This window comes from Rhinoraja longicauda, chromosome 22 (assembly GCF_053455715.1).
Source record: "Rhinoraja longicauda isolate Sanriku21f chromosome 22, sRhiLon1.1, whole genome shotgun sequence".
NCBI lineage: Eukaryota > Metazoa > Chordata > Chondrichthyes > Rajiformes > Arhynchobatidae > Rhinoraja > Rhinoraja longicauda.
The window spans coordinates 15,392,487-15,414,130 of NC_135974.1; the positions used below are offsets into that span (position 1 = coordinate 15,392,487).

General features: G+C 44.4%; 1 protein-coding gene across 1 annotated transcript in view; it reads left to right on the forward strand.

The window, feature by feature from the left end:
- Nucleotides 1-21,369, forward strand: part of LOC144604418 (deoxynucleoside triphosphate triphosphohydrolase SAMHD1-like) — a 45,987-nt gene extending 24,618 nt beyond the window's left edge. The window contains exons 11-17 of the mRNA XM_078418810.1: nt 1,983-2,095; nt 2,544-2,683; nt 3,987-4,001; nt 4,800-4,877; nt 17,204-17,308; nt 19,066-19,203; nt 21,196-21,369. Of these exons, the coding sequence (XP_078274936.1) occupies nt 1,983-2,095; nt 2,544-2,683; nt 3,987-4,001; nt 4,800-4,877; nt 17,204-17,308; nt 19,066-19,203; nt 21,196-21,345 (739 nt within the window). The 3' untranslated portion in view covers nt 21,346-21,369. The remainder of the gene's footprint in view (nt 1-1,982; nt 2,096-2,543; nt 2,684-3,986; nt 4,002-4,799; nt 4,878-17,203; nt 17,309-19,065; nt 19,204-21,195) is intronic.
- The last annotated feature ends 275 nt before the right edge of the window (nt 21,370-21,644 follow it).

Genomic DNA, 21,644 nt, shown 5'->3' on the forward strand with positions numbered 1-21,644 from the left:
CCTTGGTAGGTTGGGAATATAGGAGGAAACTGGCGATCCCGGAGCAAAGCCACACAGGTCATGGGGAGACCATCCAAACTCCATACAGTCAAGCACCAATAGTCAGGATTGAACCTGGGTCTCTGGCGCTGTAAGGCAGCAACTCTACTGCTGTACCCTTTCTCCATATTATTACCTTGCACCCTTCTACACATCCCCAACCTTAAACCCCTCCACCTCCACAAATGTTTCTGCAAGCCACTGATGTGTGTGAAGTATGACGGATATTGTTGTCACAGCCCAGACCATCACTCATACCAGCCTCCCTTCCATTAACTCCATTCACACTTTCGCTACCTTGGCAAAGCCACCAGCATAATCAAGGACCAGTCTCACCCCGATCACCCCCGCTTCTCCCCTCTCCCATCAGGCAAGAGGTGTAGAAGTGTGAAAACGCGCACCTCCAGATTCAGATTCTCCCCACCTGTTATTGATAACTCTCAGTCTGGTTGAAAAATAATTGATTCGAATACAGTTGTTGAGTACAATAGATTTTTATTGTCCGCGACTCTCCCAGGTATCAGCTGGACTCCGATCAGACTCTCACAGACCTAGCAAAGCAAGTAGCCTGTGGTACAACTTATCACATATTTATACAGAGTTCAACAAAGACTGGCAACAGTAATTATTAAAAGCCAATCACAACCTACACACGTATACAGTAGGCGTCACATGGCTACAGAGAAACGAAACTAAACTTATCAGTGATTGTCACATGGTTTCAGGGAAATGCATCACATGGTTTCCTAGAAATGCACTAGACTTCGTGATGTCATACAGCAATCTGTCACACCATGGCGGCAAAGACTTCTACCTAACGGGGAATCAGTCAAAGGTCGGGTTCCTTATCACTATACTGCTGGGGCTCTGTCTGCAAAGACTCCGATCCATCAGTTAAACATACACTCTCAGAGAGAGAGAGAGAGTGTTATCCTTTTCTAAGCATAACAAAATGTACTATCAGGATACATTAGCATATAGCCTTCACGTAAGTCGCGTAGTTCCATACGGTACAAACTTCAGCTATTCAGGACCCAGGGTCAGACAATGGTCAGGCTGATCTTTTACTTATTCCACTATTTTATTATTTCTGTCCCTTACATAGCCAGCATATTCTCATTATCAGGCAACTGAGCCATCCTATCACCAACTAGAGAGCAGTCCTGACCTACCATCTACCTCATTGAAGACCCTCAGACAATCATTAATCGGATGTTACTGGACTTTATCCTGCATTAAACATTATTCCCTTTATCCCCTACCTGTACACTGTGGACAGCTTGATTGTAATCATGCATAGTCTTTCTGCTGACTGGAAAGCATGCGACAAAAAACTTTTCACTGTACCTCGATACACGTGACAATAAACTAAACTAATATTTCAGTCACACCCTGCACTTCCCTGACCGTGACATGTTTACATTGCATCAACCCTTGCTCAGGGCTTGAGCCTAATAATATTTCTTTTAAACTTCCTTTGCCCTGTCCCAAGGGTGTTGAAACCAATGCAGATCTGTTTGCAGTGTTTTCCCTGTCAAGTTGCCATGAAGAAGTAGTGCGGGCAACAATGTTTGAGCGGAAGAGACAGCATGAAAATAGGCCCACCAAGTCCATGCCAACCATCGTTCACCCACTCACACGATCTGTGACTGGATAGCACGCAACAAAAAGCTGATCCCTATGTTGTCCCACTCCCCCATTCATCCCGGCACACTGGGGGGGCAATTTAGAGGCCAGTCAACCTACAAAACCTCACGCCTTTGGGATGTGGGAGGAAACCCTCGCGGTCACAGGGAAAATGTGCAAACTCCACGCAGACACCACCTGCGGTCGGGAACGAACCACAGTCCCTGGCGCTGAGCAAGCGGTACTGCCAGCTGCATCTCTGTGCCGCTCGGTTCAGGCAAGTGCTGACATGTTTCTGAACATGTTTACTCCATCAGGATCATTGAAGCCATGGTGCTGGCAGATCCACACATCCAGATCGTTGGAAAAAATAGGACATTTAAAATCTCCGAGTCGATCGATGACATGGAGGCCTACACCAAGCTCACAGGTGAACACTCCTTTCATTCAGTCCCACCTAAGTCTGCTCTTTGAACCATAGAGTGTACGTTGAATGTCAGTCAATGCAGCAGAGGAACAGCTCTTCAGCCCACAATGACCAGAACTGCACCTGTTACTCCGGCTGAGGTCTGACCAAGGTTTTATAAACTTGGAGCATCTCCCTGTGTGGAGGAAGGAACTGCAGATGTTGGTTTATGCCAAAGATAGACACAAAATGCTGGAGTAACTCAGTGGGACAGGCACCATCTCTGGAGAAAAGGAATTGGTGATGTTTCGGGTCGAGACCCTTCTTCAGACTTGTTGTTTGAAGAAGGGTCCCGGCACAAAACATCACCCATCTACTCTCTTCTAAAGATGCATTCTAGACTCTCCCACGACTGAAAATATCTTAGCATGTTTTATTTTATTTCTCTGACTTTGGATTATTGTTTTTCCAGACAACATCTTTGAACAGATTCTAAATTCTTCCAACCCTGAGCTAGAAAAAGCACAAAATATCCTGAATAACATCATTTGCCGCAAGTTGTACAAATGGATCGGGCAGAAGCAGGCTGCAGCAGATCCGACAATTAATCTGGTAATTAAACAGGACAACACAGTGGCATGGCGATAGAACATCTGACTCACAGCGCCAGAGACCTGGGTTCCATCCTGACCTCGAGTGCTGCCTGTGTGGAGTTTGCATGGTCTCCCTGTCACTAAGTGTGTTTCTGTCGGGTGCTCCGATTTCCCCTCACAACCTGAAAACGTGTAGGTTAATCGGCCTCTGTAAAATTGCCCCTTGTATTTAGGGAGTGGATGAGAAAGTGGGATAACCGTGAACTAGTTTTACTAGACCTTGGACATGGGTTTATGGTGAGGGGGAAAAGATTTAATAGCCTGATGGGTAACTTTATCACTTTAAGGGTGGTGGGTGTATGAAACAAGCTGATGGAGGAAGTAGTTGAGCCAGGTACTACCGCAATGTTTAAAAATCAGTTTGACAGGTACATGGATAGGATTGGTTTAGAGGGATATGGGCCAAAGGGCCTGTTTACAGGGCAAGTAGGGCTGAAGGGCCTGTTGACACGCTGCATAACTCTGACTAATTATATAAAACTATGACTCGTATGAACGGTGAGTCTGAAGAAGCATCTCGAAACGTCACCTATCTACATTCTCCAGAGATGCTGCCTTACCCGCTGAGTTACTCCAGCTCTTGTGTGATCAATGGTCAGTATGGACTGAAGTGCCCATTTTCAAGCAATATCTCTAAACTAAACTAAATATCACGCAGGGCAGGTAACAGTGGAGGAATGGGTCATTTACTCAACTAGCCTGTGCCAGTGTTTATACTCCTTGCCTGTCTCTGCCGGCTCCAAGCAGAAGACTGTGCACCTTTCCTTTAAACAAGCATAGCAATCGGGCATAGTCTTCAGCCATTCGACCCTTTGAGTCTCCTCTCCTCTTCAAAATCATGGCGGATCTTCTACCTGAGCACCTTTTTCCTTCGATCTCTCCTCAATGCCCAACAAGCTTTTGTTGTGAATGAACGATGGCTGAGTGTCTGGAGAATTCAACAGATTCATCCTCTCTAAGCAAAGAAATTTCTGTCTGAAATACCTTCTCACTTATCCTGAATCTGTAGCCCCGCTAGATTCCTCAGCTGGACACAACATTGTTCCTCCATCCGGCCTATTAGTATTTTGTGGGTTTTAATCTGACCTCTCATTCATCCAAACTAAAGAATATGGGTGTAGAATGGGTGATCGACGGTTCGTGTGGACTCAGTGGGTAGAAGGGTTTTGGGCATCATGTTAGAGGAGATATGTTGTCAAGCTGGAAAGGGTGCAGAGAAGATTTACGAGGATGCTGCCAGAACCCGGGGGACTGAGCTATAGGGAGAGGTTGAGCAGGCTAGGGCTTTAGTCCTTGTGTAGGAGGATAAGGGGTGATCTTAGAGGTGTACAAAATCATGAGAGGAATACATCAGGTAAATGCATTATCTTTTGGCCCAGAGTAGGGGAATCGAGAACCAGAGGGCATTGGTTTAAGGTGAGGGGGGGGGGGGGGGGGGGGGAGGAGAGAGGTTTATTAGGAATTTCAAGGGTAACTTTATTGACAGAAAGGGTGCTGGGTGTATGGTAACGAGCTGCCAGAGGAGGTAGTTGAAGCAGGCAGGTACTATCGTAATGTTTGACACATTTGGACACGTACATAGATAGATAGGATGGGTTTAGAGGGATATGAGCCAAGTGCGGGCTCACTAGTGTAGATGGGGCATTTTGGTCAGTGTTGGCAAGTTGGGTCGAAGTACCTTTGTCCACGGTGTCTGACTCTAAGGGCCTGTTTCCACACCCTTTCTATCAATTGAATTTAATTTTTCTACCATTCCTGCAAAGAGCCTGGTGAATATTTGCTGTACTTCAGATGCAGTTACATCAAGGCCCTTCACAGTGGCAACATATCCTGTCAGCTACTGCCCTGTACTAAATTGATCTCGTGATGAAGGTCAAGACACTATTTTGTACCTTCGCATTGGTTCTCAGTAACTCGTGTACAAGGACAACGAGGAACATCAACATTACACAGTCTGTCACCATTTTAAGAACAAGAGCCCACTTTTCCTTTTTGTGTATCCAAGTGGATAACTTCCCATTTACCACGTTTCAATGAGAAATTCAATATGCTTTCTGTTTCAGAAGGGGCATGAGTTGGCTGTTGCGATTGCTGCAGCTGTCCCATCAACACCTCTGGATGTTCAACTCTGTGCAGAAGATTTTATTGTAAATGTGAGTAATGGATTTTAAGCATGTAGAGGGGCCTTCTCCCTACAGTGGCAGATAGTCTCATTAAGAGGTGCAGCATGGAAAAACAGGCATGGAAATTGGTCATTAAACACGACAAGCTCCATCTTATCTTGGATTACCCAACGACCTGGCGCCACGTGGTGGGGGTTTCCGGTTACGGGAGGGGAGAGCGAGCAGCATGAAGGTGGCTCCTCAGCCTACAAATTCCTGCTGGTTTAACCCCCCACCCCACCCACCCCTAGCCCTTTGACACCGTGTTTCGTCCCTCCTGGCCTTGGGTTAAACTTTACACCCCTCTCTCGGTTAATGGACGTGTACATATAAATAGACACAAAATGCTGGAGTAACTCAGCGGGTCAGACAGCATGTCTGGAGAAAAGGGATAGGTAATGTTTAGGGTCAAGACCCTTCTTCAGACTGAGAGTCAAGGGAAAGGGAAATGACTGAAACTCAGTCCGAAGAAGGGTCTCAACCCAGAAACGTCACCTATTACTTTTCTCCAGAGATGCTGTCTGACCCGCTGTTACTCCAGCTTTTTGTGTCTATCTTTGGTTTAAATCAGCACCTGCAGTTCTGTATGTATTTGTGTGTGCGTGTGTGAGCGCCGCCTGTATCTGCATGCATGCATACATAAAATAAACGTGTGTGTGTATATTTGTATGTATGTGTAGGTATGTGTGTATATATATGTATGTGTGTATATATATGTATATAAGTACATGTGTATATATATATATATGTGTGTATATATATATATATATATACACACACATGTGTGTAGATATGTAAGGTAGATACAAAATGAATGATTGACGTTTCGGGTTGAGACCCATCTTCAGATGTGTATATATGTGTATGCATGTGTATATGTGTTTGTGTGTATATATGTATGCGTTTGTGCATATAAATGCGCATGTGTATTTCTGTGTGTGTATATGTGTGTATTTCTATGCGTTTGTATATATATATATATGTATGCCTGTCTGTGTATGTGTGCCTGTGTGTGTATGTTTGCCTGTGTGTATATGCGTGTGCGTATATATGTGTGTGTGCGTATGTATGTATGCATGCTTGTGTGCGTGTATGCATATATGTACATGTATATGTATGGATGCACATGTAGGAGTATGTATGCATGTGCGTGTATACGTGCGTGTGTATGGATGCATGTATGTGCGTACGTGTATATATGTGCGGATGTATGTGTGCATGCATGCGCATGTGCGTGTTTCTGCGTGTGTGTATGCATGCCTGCGTGTGTGTATGCATGCGTGTATATGTGGGATGTGTATATGTGTGTTAAATCAAGTTCTTTACCTTCAGTCTGAATAATCACACGTGATACTGGATTAGCACATCAGATTTATTCCACCATGGGGTTCTTCCCGAGAAGATCTCCAGACACAATACTAGTGTCTGAAGAGATCTCAACTCAGGGGAGGGGAAGAACAACTTCTCCACGATTGTTTACTTTTTATACAGAAAAAGAGAGGTGTGACAAAAAGAAATCAAGGACCAATTACACATCTAATACAAGGACCAATTACACATCTAATACAATTCCCATGGTTACAGAGAAGACAAAATCATTGATACAGGTCACATGCTCAGAAACCAAACCATTAATATAAGTCACATGTTTTTAGAGAAACGCATCAATTTACCTAGAGTGGATTCAAAACTTTTCCTACTTTCACATGCACCCAAATAAGGAGTTGTTATTAAGAAAGAAACTTTCTTTATCCCTATAGACGAGCAATCTCGCAGCTGCATGACCTTGCTTTACTGTTTCAATACACAGCACTCGCAGTCAGACAGAGAAGTGGGAGAGGACAATAGCCCCATCTCTTCTGTACACTCCTTATCATTCGTAAAGGGACAAACATATTCTGTTCCCAAGGATAACATTTCTGCCACAAGCATCCATCTTACTGCTTTCCACTAAAATAAGCATTCATTTTATATTAGCTAAAACAACAAAAGAAACCATCTCTACTACAACAAAATATAATATCTCTAATTGACTATATCAGCTAATAGCATAGATTCTCATTCCCTCCTTTTATCATTCTATGATAACTATCAAAGCTTAAAACAATAAATCACCTTAAACACTTCAAGAGTAAAACAACGCCTTCATATTCCCTCAGGTGGATAGAAAACAAACTAAGTACAACCAAACCTCTAAATATAATCAAACCAAACTTCTAAATATAATCAAATCAAACTTCTAAATATAATCAAATCTAACTTCTAAATATAATCAAATCAAACTTCGTTTCTTCTACAGAAAGGAAACTACATCAATACTAGACCACCATTAACACTTCTAAACAATGACCCCTGACACCAGAAAAACTGCTCCCTGCTACAATATCTCTTACACGAACTGCTTCTTGCCTACATCGCCTTAACCCTTTCAGTTCCAAACTCCACACATGCATCATTCTTCTGGTATCGCCCTCCAAAGGCCACATATCTACTACACCTATTCTATTAAGTTGGTCAGCCTCCAAACCACTTCATCTTCCCCTTCGCTGTTACCTCCTAATCGAATAGCCTTCCTAGTCGTTCAAACTCTTCCTCCACACCATTAACATCCTCAGTCTCCTTATCATTCAATTCAGTTTGTCTTACCACTAACATTCTTGAAGTACCAATACTTTTTAACGCCATCTGCATTCTTTTCAATACACATTTCAGAATAGCCAACCCTACAAAAATACAAACAATTAAAATTCCCATATACAATGCTATATTAATCAACTTGTCCGACCAGCCCCCGAAATCCTAATCACCCCAACTATTCGACTCCTTCATGTTATCCATTTACTCTCTTATCTTTGTAATAAAACGAGTAATATTCTCTGTCTGATCCCTAACTCCCATCATACAACTACCTTTTACTATAGCACAGACACCTCCTTCCCGAGCCAACAAATAATCTAGGGCATATCTGTTCTGCATAGTAAAGAGCCTAAGTTCAGTAAGTCCCTGGGTAACCATGTCGAGGGCCCCCGTGGTTGCATTACCCAAGATAGTGAGACCACAAATGAGGTAATTGCGATTATTGGCAGCCAAATAACCTCCAGTGAAGCCTAGACTAAAGAAGCTCGCCCATCCATATCCCACAGAGCTCCCATGTGTTCCTAGAGATGTGGGATCTTTCCACTTTGAACAAAATTCTTCTGAAACAGTTTTAGTCACCAAGCTTTGACGAGAGACCCTTTGGTGAGAGGGACAGTTTATTGTCATAGGAATCAGGGCTCCTATTGCCACCTCGGGAATGGTGGATTCAGGACATTAGTGGCTGTACCATTAAAGAAAAAGAAAAGGTTTGAATCCGTTAAAAACAAAGTGCCATGACATATCGAATACATGTTTAACTCACCTCCCTCTATCAAGATCCTAAACTGCTCAGAGAACCATCGCGCATCTCTGCCACCTCTTTCTTTCATCATCTGGGTAAAAGGGGACGTATAGTTTCCTACCACCACATGCATTCTATTGCAGACTCCACAGACTAGTTGGATTCCCAAAGCAAGAGGAACACAGGTCTAGTGGTGACATTTACATTTCCCTTGGCCATCTTTGACCTGACAGGTCCTGTTATCACAAAATGACATCAAGCATGTGATGTTGCTCGGGTTATCAACATATACGCATCCCTCCTTTTCCTGGTTGAAGTAATTCTCATATGACCTGAGGTCATCTTTGGGTGTGAATTTGCTCGGTTTGGCGATATCTGCGACCAAACATACGTCCTGTGAATGAATTACCCTTTGGTAACGGGAGACAAATAGCAGACGGGGCAGTAAAGGATTCAGAAATAAGGTGGATAGGTTTAGGTGCCTTTATTTTTGCTTTCTCCCTCCGATTATCACATATAAGGTACTTTAGGGGATCCTATTCTGGTCATGCTGAATAATGCCTGTACTGAGGTCATGGGTGGGTAGCAACAACTGACTGTGGGGAGTACATAGCTGAGTGAGCTCGGAGAAATAAGTTACCTCTTGGGACTTCTCCGAGAAACTTGAGATCACGTTTACATCTCTGTAATGGAGAGACCAGACATAGTTCTATGGGAATCCAACCTACCGCACTTGGACATACATCATCAATTTTACATTTAGTCCAATAACAAGGTAACATTTTATGATGACAGTCCTTCAACAGTCACGAAAAGTGAAGATGCCTCAAAAGTCCAATACAGGCCTTCAGTCGGCTGACGTTCCATTTTCCAAATCCCTCCGGGTTATCATCATCGCATTAGAGTACATCTCCTTGGCACAGGTGGTGATCATGGTTAGGTTGGTTCGGCCTGCACTTGTTTCCTTCATCATTCCCAGAATCAGTAAGGCTTTAAAACAGATGATCACCAGGTGCACTTTCATTGTAAGATGATCCATCTATTCTGAAGAGAAATTTCTTAAGAAAAAGGTTAGTAATTTAGGTTTCAGGTTCAATATTGACAATTTTACAGTGGTGAAGATGGATCCATGCATTTCTCCCTTCCACTTTAGCTGCTGTTGGGGTTGTGAGAAGAACCTGGTAGGGTCCTTCCCATCGAGCATCCAACCCCTTCCTCGTCCAATTCTTGATCATCACATTAACACCTGGTTTAATTTTAGACCGAGTGACTAAAGGTGGGAGTTCAACGTACGCCGCTCGTACCCTGGAATGTAGGTCTCTTAATGCCCTGGTTAACGATAAAATATAGTTAGTCATCTCCGTTGCCATGTGGTGAAAGTGAACAGTCTTTGGAAAATTCTGGTCCCATGGGGTTCTGAGAGGTCTGCCGTAAATAATTTCAGCAGGACTCAGCCGTGCTTCCCCAGCCGGGGTAGTACGTATCTGAAACAGGGCCACGGGAAGTAATTTGAGCCATGTAGTTCCCGTTTCAGCCTGTAGTTTAGCCAATTTATTTTTCAAGGTTTGATTAACCCTTTCAACCAATCCAGCAGCCTGTGGTCTGTAGGCACAATGTAACTGCTGCTGGATACCCATCTGGGTACAGAATTCCTTATTTATTTGACCCACGAAATGAGGGCCGTTGTCTGAACTTAAGCGATTTGGAATTCCATACCTGGGAATAATTTCTCTCATTAACACTTTCACCACAGTAGAGGCTTTATTATCCCTTGTCGGGTAAGCCTCAATCCATTTACTAAAAACATCTACAATTACTAATACATATTTATAACACTGACATCTTCCCAACTCAATGTAGTCCATTTGTAGGGTCTCAAAGGGACCCGTGGGCAATGGTGTTTTACCCATCTCACAAGGTATACCCTTTCCTTGATTATGTTGCTGACAAATCAGGCAACGATTGCTAATACCTTGAGCCAGAGATTGCAAACGTGGATGCCACCATGTGGCTAGGAGAGTATCACTGGTTGCTTTAGCGCCACAATGAGTTACAAAGTGTATACATTCAATAACCCACATTGCTAAATCATCTGACATACAAGCCTGTCCAGCAGGGGTGATCCACAGTTTAGATTCACAATCAACTGTACACCCGAGCTGTTTCCACAGTACCTTATCCCGGTCAGGAGCATCCTCCTGTAATTTAAAGACGTCTTGGATGGTTGGCATTGGCCTTTCCGAGGGAGACTTGCTTTTATTTGAGCTTTTAGTCTGGCTCATCATTTTAGGCACAACCACCCGCTGTCCCCGGGATGCCTCTCTAGCTTCCTGGTCTGCGCATCGGTTCCCTACATCAACTGGTGTACGACCTGTCGTGTGAGCTGTACATTTTATAACAGAAATCTGTTTTGGTAACATAAGGGCTCGTAACAAATCAGAGACTAGTTTTTGGTGAGATATTTGTGTTCCTGCAGAAGTCAGGAATCCTCTGTTTTTCCATAATTGTCCAAAGTCATGGACCACTCCGAAAGCATATTGTGAGTCTGTATAAACATTGATTTTTGAGTCCTTCCCCAAGATGCAAGCTCGTATTAAAGCAAACAGTTCAGCTTGCTGGGCAGAATATGGAGACTCAAAAGCTGCTGACTCCAGTGTCTTGTTGTCCTGATCTATGATTGCGTATCCAGAAAGTTTCTCCCCAATAAGGACTGACAGATGCACTACCATCTACATACATTGTTATATCAGGATCCAACATTGCAACATCTGATAACTCTTCCCGAACCGAAGTATTTTCTTTAATTATGAATAGGCAGTCATGTCCTGGGTCCATCTGTTCCCGGGGTGGTTCGGTAAGAAAGCATGCTGGGCTGATGGTAGTACAATGCTTAAACTGCAATCTGGGATTGTTCAGTAAGTATATCTCATGCCTATTTTGTCTGGCCATGGTAAGATGCTGGGTTTGTAGCTGACCTAGGAGTGCTGCTACTGAATGTGAACTGTAGACAGTAATATCTTGTTGTAGAGTCAGATTAGCAGCCAATTGTAAGCTGTTAGAAATAGCCGTCAGAATTTGAGTGCATACCGGGTGTCCCAGTGCCACTGGGTCTAATTTAGAGGAGTAATAAGCCACTGGCCGATGTTTATCCCCATGTATTTGAGTGAGAACGGCAGTTGAGCAGTCAGTGAGGATTGTACAGTACAACTGGAAAGGTCTGTCATAAAGGGGCCTCCCCAAGGCTGGTGCTTGTGCCAAGGCTGCCTTTAGGTTTTCAAACGCCTTCTGGGCATCTGGATCGAGCTGAAACACCCCCTCCCTACTGCTATAGGGTGTCAGTCGTTTAGTTTCCATGGTGATATTAGGTATCCACTGTCTGCAGTAATTCACCATTCCCAACCATTGTCTCATTTGTTTTGCATTCCGAGGTATGGGGAACTGGCAGATCGGTTCAATTCTGCTTTCCTCCAGACTCCTTTCGGTTGATGAAAGCATCACACCAAGAAACTTAACTTTCTTCTGAGCCACCAACACCTTAGATTGGGATACTACGTATCCTAGTGAGGCCAAATAATTGAGCAACTGGGTCGTGTCTTCTTGGTTGCTCTGCTCGTCAGGGCTAGCTACTAGTAGATCATCCACATACTGAACTAGAGTGGAGCCGTGTCTGAAAGTCAAACCTTGCAACTGCTCCTGCAGACACCTAGAGAACAGTGTTGGGGAATTAACGAACCCTTGGGGCAGTCGGGCCCACATATACTGTTGCCCATTATAAGTAAAAGCGAAGAGGTATTGGCTTGTTGAGTGTAGGGGCAAAGAAAAGAAAGCGTGCTGGAGATCAACAATTGCAAAGATTTTTGCTTGTGCCGGGATCTGGGCTAGAATGTGAGCTGGATTTGGTACCAATGCATGTAATGATTGTACAATAGCATTGATGGATCGTAAATCCTGCACTAGCCTGTACTGGTCTGGCTTCCCTGGTTTCGGAACTGCCAGTATGGGCGTGTTACATTGAGAGTGACACTTAACAAGGATTCCCTGCTTCAGTAATCCTTTGATTAATTTATCAATGCTCAGTATTGCTTGCTGCTTTAACGGATACTGTTGGATAGACGGCAGCACGATGTTCTTTTGCAAGGTAACCTTGATGGGAGTGATTTGAACACATCCCACCTGCGTGGGGTCCTCCGCCCACACCTGCGGATCCACGTATTCTTGTACCTCTCTCCCAACATGATGATGCAAATGTGATACGACTACTTTTGGAGATTGATAAAATAGAATAGCACAGTCATCTGGCAAGGACTGCTTCTGCCAGTGATTTGGATCAGCCTGTTCAACCACTCGCTTTACCATGGGTCCCAAATCCTCGCATGGTACGGAAAGTTCACTTTCCTTGTGATGTGTGGGGCTACCATAGGAGATTGCTTCCATAGTTCTGAAGGAACCTCTACATATTCCGCCTCTCCCTGTGGTCCCGTAACCAGGGCTCTGATCATAACATTCCACTCGCTCCCCTCATGTCCCTTGTAGAAAGTTTCTAATTCCATGTTCCCTCCGCTTTGGTCATAAGCTAGGGTAACATGAGAAGGGGATTGATCCTTCAAATCCAGAGTCCACCATTGGGGAGTAGTAGAGGCATAACATTGTCTCCTAGGGGCCCATGGTTTTACAGTGATTCCTTCATCTCCACAATCAAGGCTTAACTGAAAGGCACATAGCTGGTAGGTCTCTGGCCATAAGATTGCAATCTAGTCCAGTGGTAATCACAAACTGATGTCTCACAGATTCATTTTGAAATGTTACGTCAACTGGTTCAGATATCGGATACTGTCGTGCTTGCCCCTGGAATCCAGACAAGCTTTGTGTCCTTCCTGATTTAGGGAGGTTGAGTTCTGACTGGACAGAGGACATGGATGCCCCAGTGTCCACTAAAAAACTATGCCAGCTTCCTTTAATCATCAGTGATAGAACGGGCTCTTTGTCTGATTGAGACCCGTTCACCACGAGGTTGGCTAGTCAGTATTGGGGAAAGGGGTTATCCTGGGAATAGGCCGCATGTCCATGTCCTCCTTGTCCCCTATTTCCCTGCCAACCTCCCCGGTATCCTTGCACGGGTCCCTCTCCTCCTTGTCTGAGAGAGGGGCACTCCTTTTTCCAATGGTCCTGCTGGCCGCAGTTAAAGCAGACGCTTGGTCCTCCTTGTCTGCCTCCCCTCCCCTCGCTGAAACTTTGTCTCCGGGGAATGTAGGGCGGGCCTTGAGTAGGAGTGGGCGGGCCTTGGTAATTGACATATCTGAACTCTGGACCGTTCCCCCATCCGGGGACACAGTATTGGGGCTCCCTCCGATACCCCGCCCTACCTGGGACAGGCTTGGGTTTGTTCTTCCTCATCACATACTCAGTCTTTATTTTGGTTGAGGTCGGATTGGCTTCCTGACTTTTGCTGTCTTTCCAATAGTATTTCACTGCCCTATCCATCTGGCCAGGGTTACTTTCTGCCCAATTCATATTGTTAGCCTTTATCGCCTCAGCAACTGAAGTCGGAAGGCAGCTTATCAGGAAAGCACAGTATTGTGCTGAGTATACCCCATTCTGGTAATTAATGTCAAGTCAAGTCAATTTTATTTGTATAGCACATTTAAAAACAACCCACGTTGACCAAATTGCTGCACATCTGATTAGGAGAAAAAAAAAGAAACATACAGTGGCAGGCAGCCAAACACAACGGCGTGGCCATCTTGAACAAAATGTTTAACTAAAGCAGAATGGTGTCCCTCCTGACTGACTTCGGTACACCTCCGTGAATCTTTCCATAAACTCCTCTGCTCCTTCATTTTTCCGTGCTTTCGTATTTACGACTTTGGAAATGTCAACTGGCTTTCGGAAGGTGACCATCAGGGCCTCATATATGGCATTTTCACGGGCGTTATTTTGAACATGCTGAGCTGCCAGAGCATCATGGCTTGTAAAATTCAAATTAGCCAGGAATCTTACATGTTCAGCTGGGGATAAAATCTGTTTTACTAAGGCCCATAAATCCCTAGATTCTGCATGGTAGACTTGTATAGTGGTCCGTAGAAAGTCCACAAATGAGGAGGGTGACTCCTTTCTTTCCGGCATTCTGGCCAAAATTGCCATTAAATCACTAGGCTTCCAAGGAAAGAAAACTCCCACAGTCTGAGGATTATTAACGCCCACCTGAACTGCTGGGTTAAAGGCAGGATTGGGCATTTGCCTGACCGGAAATTGACGGGATGTTGATTTATATACAATAGGGTTTTCAACATCAGAATCAGACCTCAGGGATAACGGGTCGTCCACAGAATGCTCACTACTATTATCACTATAACTCTGAAATATTTGCCTCTGATTTCTTCGTTGTCTTCTTGATCTAGACATACTAAGTGGTGGTAGTGAGATCGATACCCGATTATTTTTAGTCTTATTTCTGGTACGGGAAGCTACAGGAGATGTATGCTGTGAACCCAGCTGCTGGCTCGTTCCCTGACCTCCTGAGGCATTATTCACCTGGGTTGTGATTGCTAGCGGCTGGGAATCAGGGCTGCCAGATATTTGGGATATCGGCGCATGGGCAGGAGATATATATGGTGGAGGGGGAGGTGCAGTGGGCTTCTGGGGCACCCTGCTAGTTCTAATATTCCACTCATCCAAGTCATCATCGTCGTCTCCCCCTGCCACGGCAAGGTCAACCATCGGATTACATATCCCACCTACATCAATACCCCCAGACCCAATTAGGGTCTTACCATACTTCTGTTTCAAATGTTTTTCATGAGCACATTCCTTCTTTAACACTCTGGTTGATTTAGCCATTCCCCCTTCAGTAATTCCTATTCCCAATTTCAAAGCATTATCCTGCCAACTTGCCTTAATTCTTGACAATACTGTTTCCACAGGGCAATAAGTTCCTTAGCCACAGTACTCCTATTACCCTTCCAAATTATCTCCTGAACCTTCTTAACATCATCCAGAACCTTTATTCCTCCTAATGGCCAAAAGTCATCCCCTAATTTCTTGTTTAACTCCCCCGACAATTGTCTGAATTGCTCTGATTTGTCAAGATACCATTCACATAAGATTTGCAAAGCACTGTTTGATTCAGTTGTAGTATCCAAACGATTACCCATCTTGCCGACTGATAATTCAACACAGTGCGTTGCAAATGACACAAATTACACAGTCGTGTTCCAAACGTCACAAATCTTAATACCCCCCCACAACACTACACACAAGCTCACACACCTCACAACACTTTCATACACACAATCGGACCCAATCTTACAGCGACTGTAACCCACGCTTTCAGGACTGAAACCTGAACAACGTCCACGCTTTCAGGACTGAAACCTGAACAGCGTCCGCACTTTCAGGACTGAACCCTGACCTGTGCCCCACTCTCAGGACTGAAACCTGATCCAGTGGTATTGATATCGATATCATACAATTATAGTCGACTCCCAGTGATACCAATCACTGACCAAAATATCTGCCGCTTCCAGTATTCGCCAGACTGACCTGATTTCGTCAAGACATCACACAAGAGTTAGCGAATGGCCAATTCGTCATCAGACGACAGATCAGTGGAAACCGATGCAGTAAAACAAACCACTTGCATCGGGGGCCCAATTCCTCTCTCTGCCTCCGAGACTTCTCAGCTCCTTGGCCGCGAACTCATGGTAATTGTCTTTTGAAATCCCACCGCTGCCACCAAAATGTTAAATCAAGTTCTTTACCTTCAGTCTGAATAATCACACGTGATACTGGATTAGCACATCAGATTTATTCCACCATGGGGTTCTTCCCGAGAAGATCTCCAGACACAATACTAGTGTCTGAAGAGATCTCAACTCAGGGGAGGGGAAGAACAACTTTGCCACGATTGTTTACTTTTTATACAGAAAAAGAGAGGTGTGACAAAAAGAAATCAAGGACCAATTACACATCTAATACAAGGACCAATTACACATCTAATACAATTCCCATGGTTACAGAGAAGACAAAATCATTGATACAGGTCACATGCTCAGAAACCAAACCATTAATATAAGTCACATGTTTTTAGAGAAACGCATCAATTTACCTAGAGTGGATTCAAAACTTTTCCTACTTTCACACGCACCCAAATAAGGAGTTGTTATTAAGAAATAAACTTTCTTTATCTCTATAGACGAGCAATCTCGCAGCTGCATGACCTTGCTTTACTGTTTCAATACACAGCACTCGCAGTCAGACAGAGAAGTGGGAGAGGACAATAGCCCCATCTCTTCTGTACACTCCTTATCATTCGTAAAGGGACAAACACATTCTGTTCCCAAGGATAACATTTCTGCCACAAGCATCCATCTTACTGCTTTCCACTAAAATAAGCATTCATTTTATATTAGCTAAAACAACAAAAGAAACCATCTCTACTACAACAAAATATAATATCTCTAATTGACTATATCAGCTAATAACATAGATTCTCATGTGTGTGTATGTATATTTGCGTGTATGAATGTTTCAGGACATATGACAATAAACCCTCTTGAGCTCCATAGAAATCATCAAACTCTCATGCACACTAATCCTATTTGATTCTTCCCTCATTCCCATCAACCCTCCACAGCCTCTCCAGTTTGTATCGCTCTCCTACCCACCAGGACCAATTTACAGTTGCCAATAAATCCACATGTCATGGTGATGAGGGAGGATAGCAGTATATCGGGGTAACCCTTATTTCTAAACAGTAAGGCAGCAGCTTTACTAGCAGACCTGTGAAAGATGTAATGGAAGTACCACTTATTTAATTGCCAGACTGTTAGTACTGATTTCTTCCCTCATCCCAATGATGGGTTAATTGGCCGCTGTAAATTGCCGGTAGTGGGTAATGTTTTCCCGACTGAATGAACGTATTTACTATTCTGCACTCTAGGTGGTGCGTATGGACTACGGCATGAAGGAGAAGAATCCCATTAACGAGATGTGGTTCTACTGCAAGAACGACCCCAACGTGGCCATCAAAATCCCCAAAGACCAGGTACGTTTTCCAGGCCCGAGGTGGAAACACGTCCTTTTTCTGAAACTGCACGTAAACATGTCTCCCTCGAGCCGTGCACGGACCAACACGGGGTATAAATTAATGTTTGGTTTTAGAGATACACTGTTGCAACAGGTCCTTTGGCCCATCGAGTCCACACTGACCACCTATTACCGAGGTTGTGTGAGTGGGCGGATGCATGGCAGATGCAGTTTAATGTGGATAAGTGTGAGGTTATCCACTTTGGTTGTAAGAATAGGAAGGCAGATTATTATCTGAATGGTGTCAAGTTAGGAAAAGGGGACGTACAACGAGATCTGGGTGTCCTAGTGCATCAGTCACTGAAAGTAAGCATGAAGGATGAGAGGGGATCTTATTGAAACATATAAGATTATTAAGGGGTTGGACATGTTAGAGGCATGTTCCCAATGTTGGGGGAGTCCAGAAACAGTTTAAGAATAAGGGGTAGGCCATTTAGAAAGGAGATGAGGAAAACCCTTTTCAGTCAGAGAGTTGTAAATCTGTGGAATTCTCTGCCTCAGAAGGCAGTGGAGGCCAATTCTCTGAATGCTTCCAAGAGAGAGCTAGATAGAGCTCTTAAGGATAGTGGAGTCAGGGGGTATGGGGAGAAGGCCGGAATGGGGTACTGATTGAGAATGATCAGCCATGATCACATTGAATGGTGGTGCTGGCTCGAAGGGCCGAATGGCCTACTCCTGCACCTATTGTCTATTGTCTCCCCGTTTGATGTCCTACACACTATGGGTAATTTATGGAAGCCAATTATCCTACAAACCCCCATGGCTTTGGAGTGTGGGAGGACACGGGAGCTCCCAGAGAAAACCCACGTGGTCACAGGGAGAACGTGCAAACTCCATACAGACAGCACCCCTGGTCAGGATCGAACCCGGGTCTCTGGTGCTGTAAGGCAGCAATTCAACCGCTCCGACACTGTGCCACTCAAAACTGACTGTTGCTCCGACACTGTCACGGGTGTCTTGCCCTTTGCTTTGGGTTTGGTTCCCGTGGTCAAGGTCTAAGCTGGAATCCAACTATCACCTTGGTGTGACTTGGAACTGGACCTTGCTCCAATGGGTTAGAGGCCTGTTATGATCTGGTCGTCTTTGCAGGAAAGGTTAGAGGCTAGACTTGTATCTACTGGAGCTTAGAGCGAGAGGAAACTCTACAGAAACTAGAAGAGTCTTGTCTCAAAATGTCACACATCTATGATCTCCAGAGATGTTGCCTGACCCGCTGAGTTACTCCAGTACTTTGTGTCCCTCTGAAACTCTTAAGAGCCTGCATGGTATTGGCAAGATTGGCAGAATTCTTTTGGGAGAATCTAGAATTAGGTTTCCTTGTATAAATCTTATCTTCAAGGATATTAATATAAAATGGTCACCTGGTCATAGTTGACATGAGAGCAGAGGGGTGTAGATAGATACTTGATAAGTTAAATTGTGGATCTGGAGTTACAACAAATCAGCCACAATCTTATTAAGTTGTGCAGATGGTGTGAGGGGATGAGTGGCCATCTACACTGCTAGCACCGGTGGTTGTAGGTTGTTGGGAAGACCCGGCAGGGGGATTGCCCTGCAGCTTGCCTGGATCGGGCGCATGGACCGGACTTTAGACTTTTTGCAAATGGCGCCAAAATATGGTAACTCGTGCATGTGTGATCTATGCAAAAATAATTTTACTGTGCAGTGCACATGTGACAATAAAGCACCATTGATCTCTCTCTGCTGCACATCCAGGTATCTCAGATGCTTCCATCGAGCTTTACAGAGCAGCTGATCCAGGTCTACTGCAAGAAGACTGACGACAAGAGTGTGCAGGCCGCCCACAAGCTTTTTGACCAGTGGTGTATTAACAGTAACTTTTCCAAACCAAAGGTAGGATGATGCTACCATTTACAGTAACAGTTTCTGCATCTTTCCTTGGCTATGTTGTACTCCTGGGACATTACGGCACAGGAACAAGCCTTTTGGCCCACTGTGTCTGTGCCGAACATGATGCCATTTAAACTAATCCCATCTGCCTGCACGTGATCCATATCCCTCCATTCCCGACCCATATGCCTCCATTCCTTAGATTACATTTGAGGCTATCTTTGGTGTAAACCAGCATCTGCATTTCTTTATTTCTGCATTCCCTCCATTACTTGTCTGTTCATGTGCCTGTCTCAATGCCACTTAAACGTCACTATCAAATCCGCTTCCACCAGTAACGTTGTTGATAGGAATCAGCTCCTCGTTGCCTTTATACAAGAATCATAAAATCGTTGGAGATCACAGATCCGTCAAGTCTGTGCTGTCCTAATAACGTAATAAACGACAAATATTCTGTTGGAGGTACATGTATAGGTGACTTTTCGGGTCAGGGCCCTTCTTCAAAATTCGCCTATCCATGTCTTCCTGAGGTGCTGCCTGACTCACTGAGTCACTCCATCACTTTGTATTGTACACAAGATTCCAGCATCTGCAGTTCCTTGTGTCTAGGTTGGATTGGACCATGGTGGATGGATGACATGGGCGTGGGTTTTAATGATGTGTGACAGGAAAGGAAGTTTTTTTCTTTTAAGAAAAGGAGACAAAGTGCTGGAGTAACTCAGCGGGTCAGGCAGCATCTCTGTAGAACATGTATAGGCGACGTTTTGGGTCAGGGCCCTTCTTTGTACATTGGTGGGGGGGGGGGGGGGGGAGAGAGGAGGGACAGGATACAGCGCAGGTAATAGGTGGACATAGGCGAGGGGGGTATTTGATAGGCTTATGCTTGGAGCAAAGGCCAGAGAATACAACAGAAGGTGTGAGACAGAAGGATTGAAGAGTTGCAAATTGTGAAGCCAGAGGAAGGAATATGAGTGGAAGTGGAGAGGAGTGAAGAAATAGGTGCGAGTTCAGGAAGGGCACAGGGGAGGGGGTGAGGGGAAGAAACGGAGGAGTGGTGTGTGGGGGAGAAAGGAAGGAGCGGGAAGTTGTTAGAGGTTACCTAAAATTGGAGAATTCAATGTTTCAACATCTTCCTGTGAGACCTCCCCTTCACCTGTGTTCACCTATTACCTGCTATGTTTTGTCCTGCCTTTCTTCTCACAGCTTTCTTCCTTCCCCGCCCTCCACCCCCCACAATCAGTATGAAGATGGGTCCTGAACCAAAACATTACCTATCCATGTACTCCCGAGATGCTGCCGGACCTGCTGCACTTCCAGCACATTGTGTCATTTTTGTACACCAGCATCTGCAGCTTCTTGTAAATATTTATAAATATTTATAGACACACTCATTTATTCTAGATTGGCTCTGTTGTTAACTCATAAGGCACATGGAATAAGAGTTCTGAAACAAAACTTCAACTGTCCTTGTTCTCCAGAGATGCTGCCTGACCCGCTGAATTACTCTGGCACTTTGGGTCCTTTTGTAAATCAGCATCTGTAGTTCCTTTTTTCATACATTTTGGAAGTTGTTCTCTAACCATTTAACGTATGAATTTTAAATAGGCTGATAATGATTTTCCTATCCCACCTACATGGTGATAAACCAGTGTATGTTTGTTCCTACCTACAGGGCGGCACGGTAGCGCAGCGGTAGAGTTGCTGCTTTACAGCGAATGCTGCGCCGGAGACTCAGGTTCGATCCTGACTACGGGTGCTGCACTGTAAGGAGTTTGTACGTTCTCCCCTTGACCTGCGTGGGTTTTCTCCGAGATCTTCGGTTTCCTCCCACACTCCAAAGACGTACAGGTATGTAGGTTAATTGGCTGGGTAAATGTAAAAATTGTCCCTAGTGGGTGTAGGATAGTGTTAATGTGCGGGGATCACTGGGTGGCACGGACTTGGTGGGCCGAAAAGGCCTGTTTCCAGCTGTATTTATATGATATGATATGATAGGATGGGGATATTGTTGCCCCTGAGCTGACACCACTAAAGTCTGAATGGAAAAGCAGCAATTGTGACAGCGATGACTCCAATCCCAGAGCGAAGCTTCGGTCTTATCGTCAGGCAAACAGCCATAAGTCCAAAACGCAGCTTTTTCTGTAGGAAAAGTGGGAATTTTCTGTGAATCCTGGATCTTTATTCTCCCCGCAGTCCCTGTGATGGTATAATCTTCTAGCTTCCTTGGTTCTTTTCAAATTAGCAGTTTCCCAAATTCTTGCTTGAATGGAGAAAAGCAGTCTTCATGCAAAGAAATCCAAGTCTAAATGACTTGGTCGGTGGAGAAGAATGGATTCGTTTTTTTGAAACCAAGAGTTCTTGAATGTTGCCTTTTTTCCAATCGGCACCTGACCTCAAGCTTGAAGCCACGTAGCTGGATTTATCTGAAAGATCTTCCACATAAA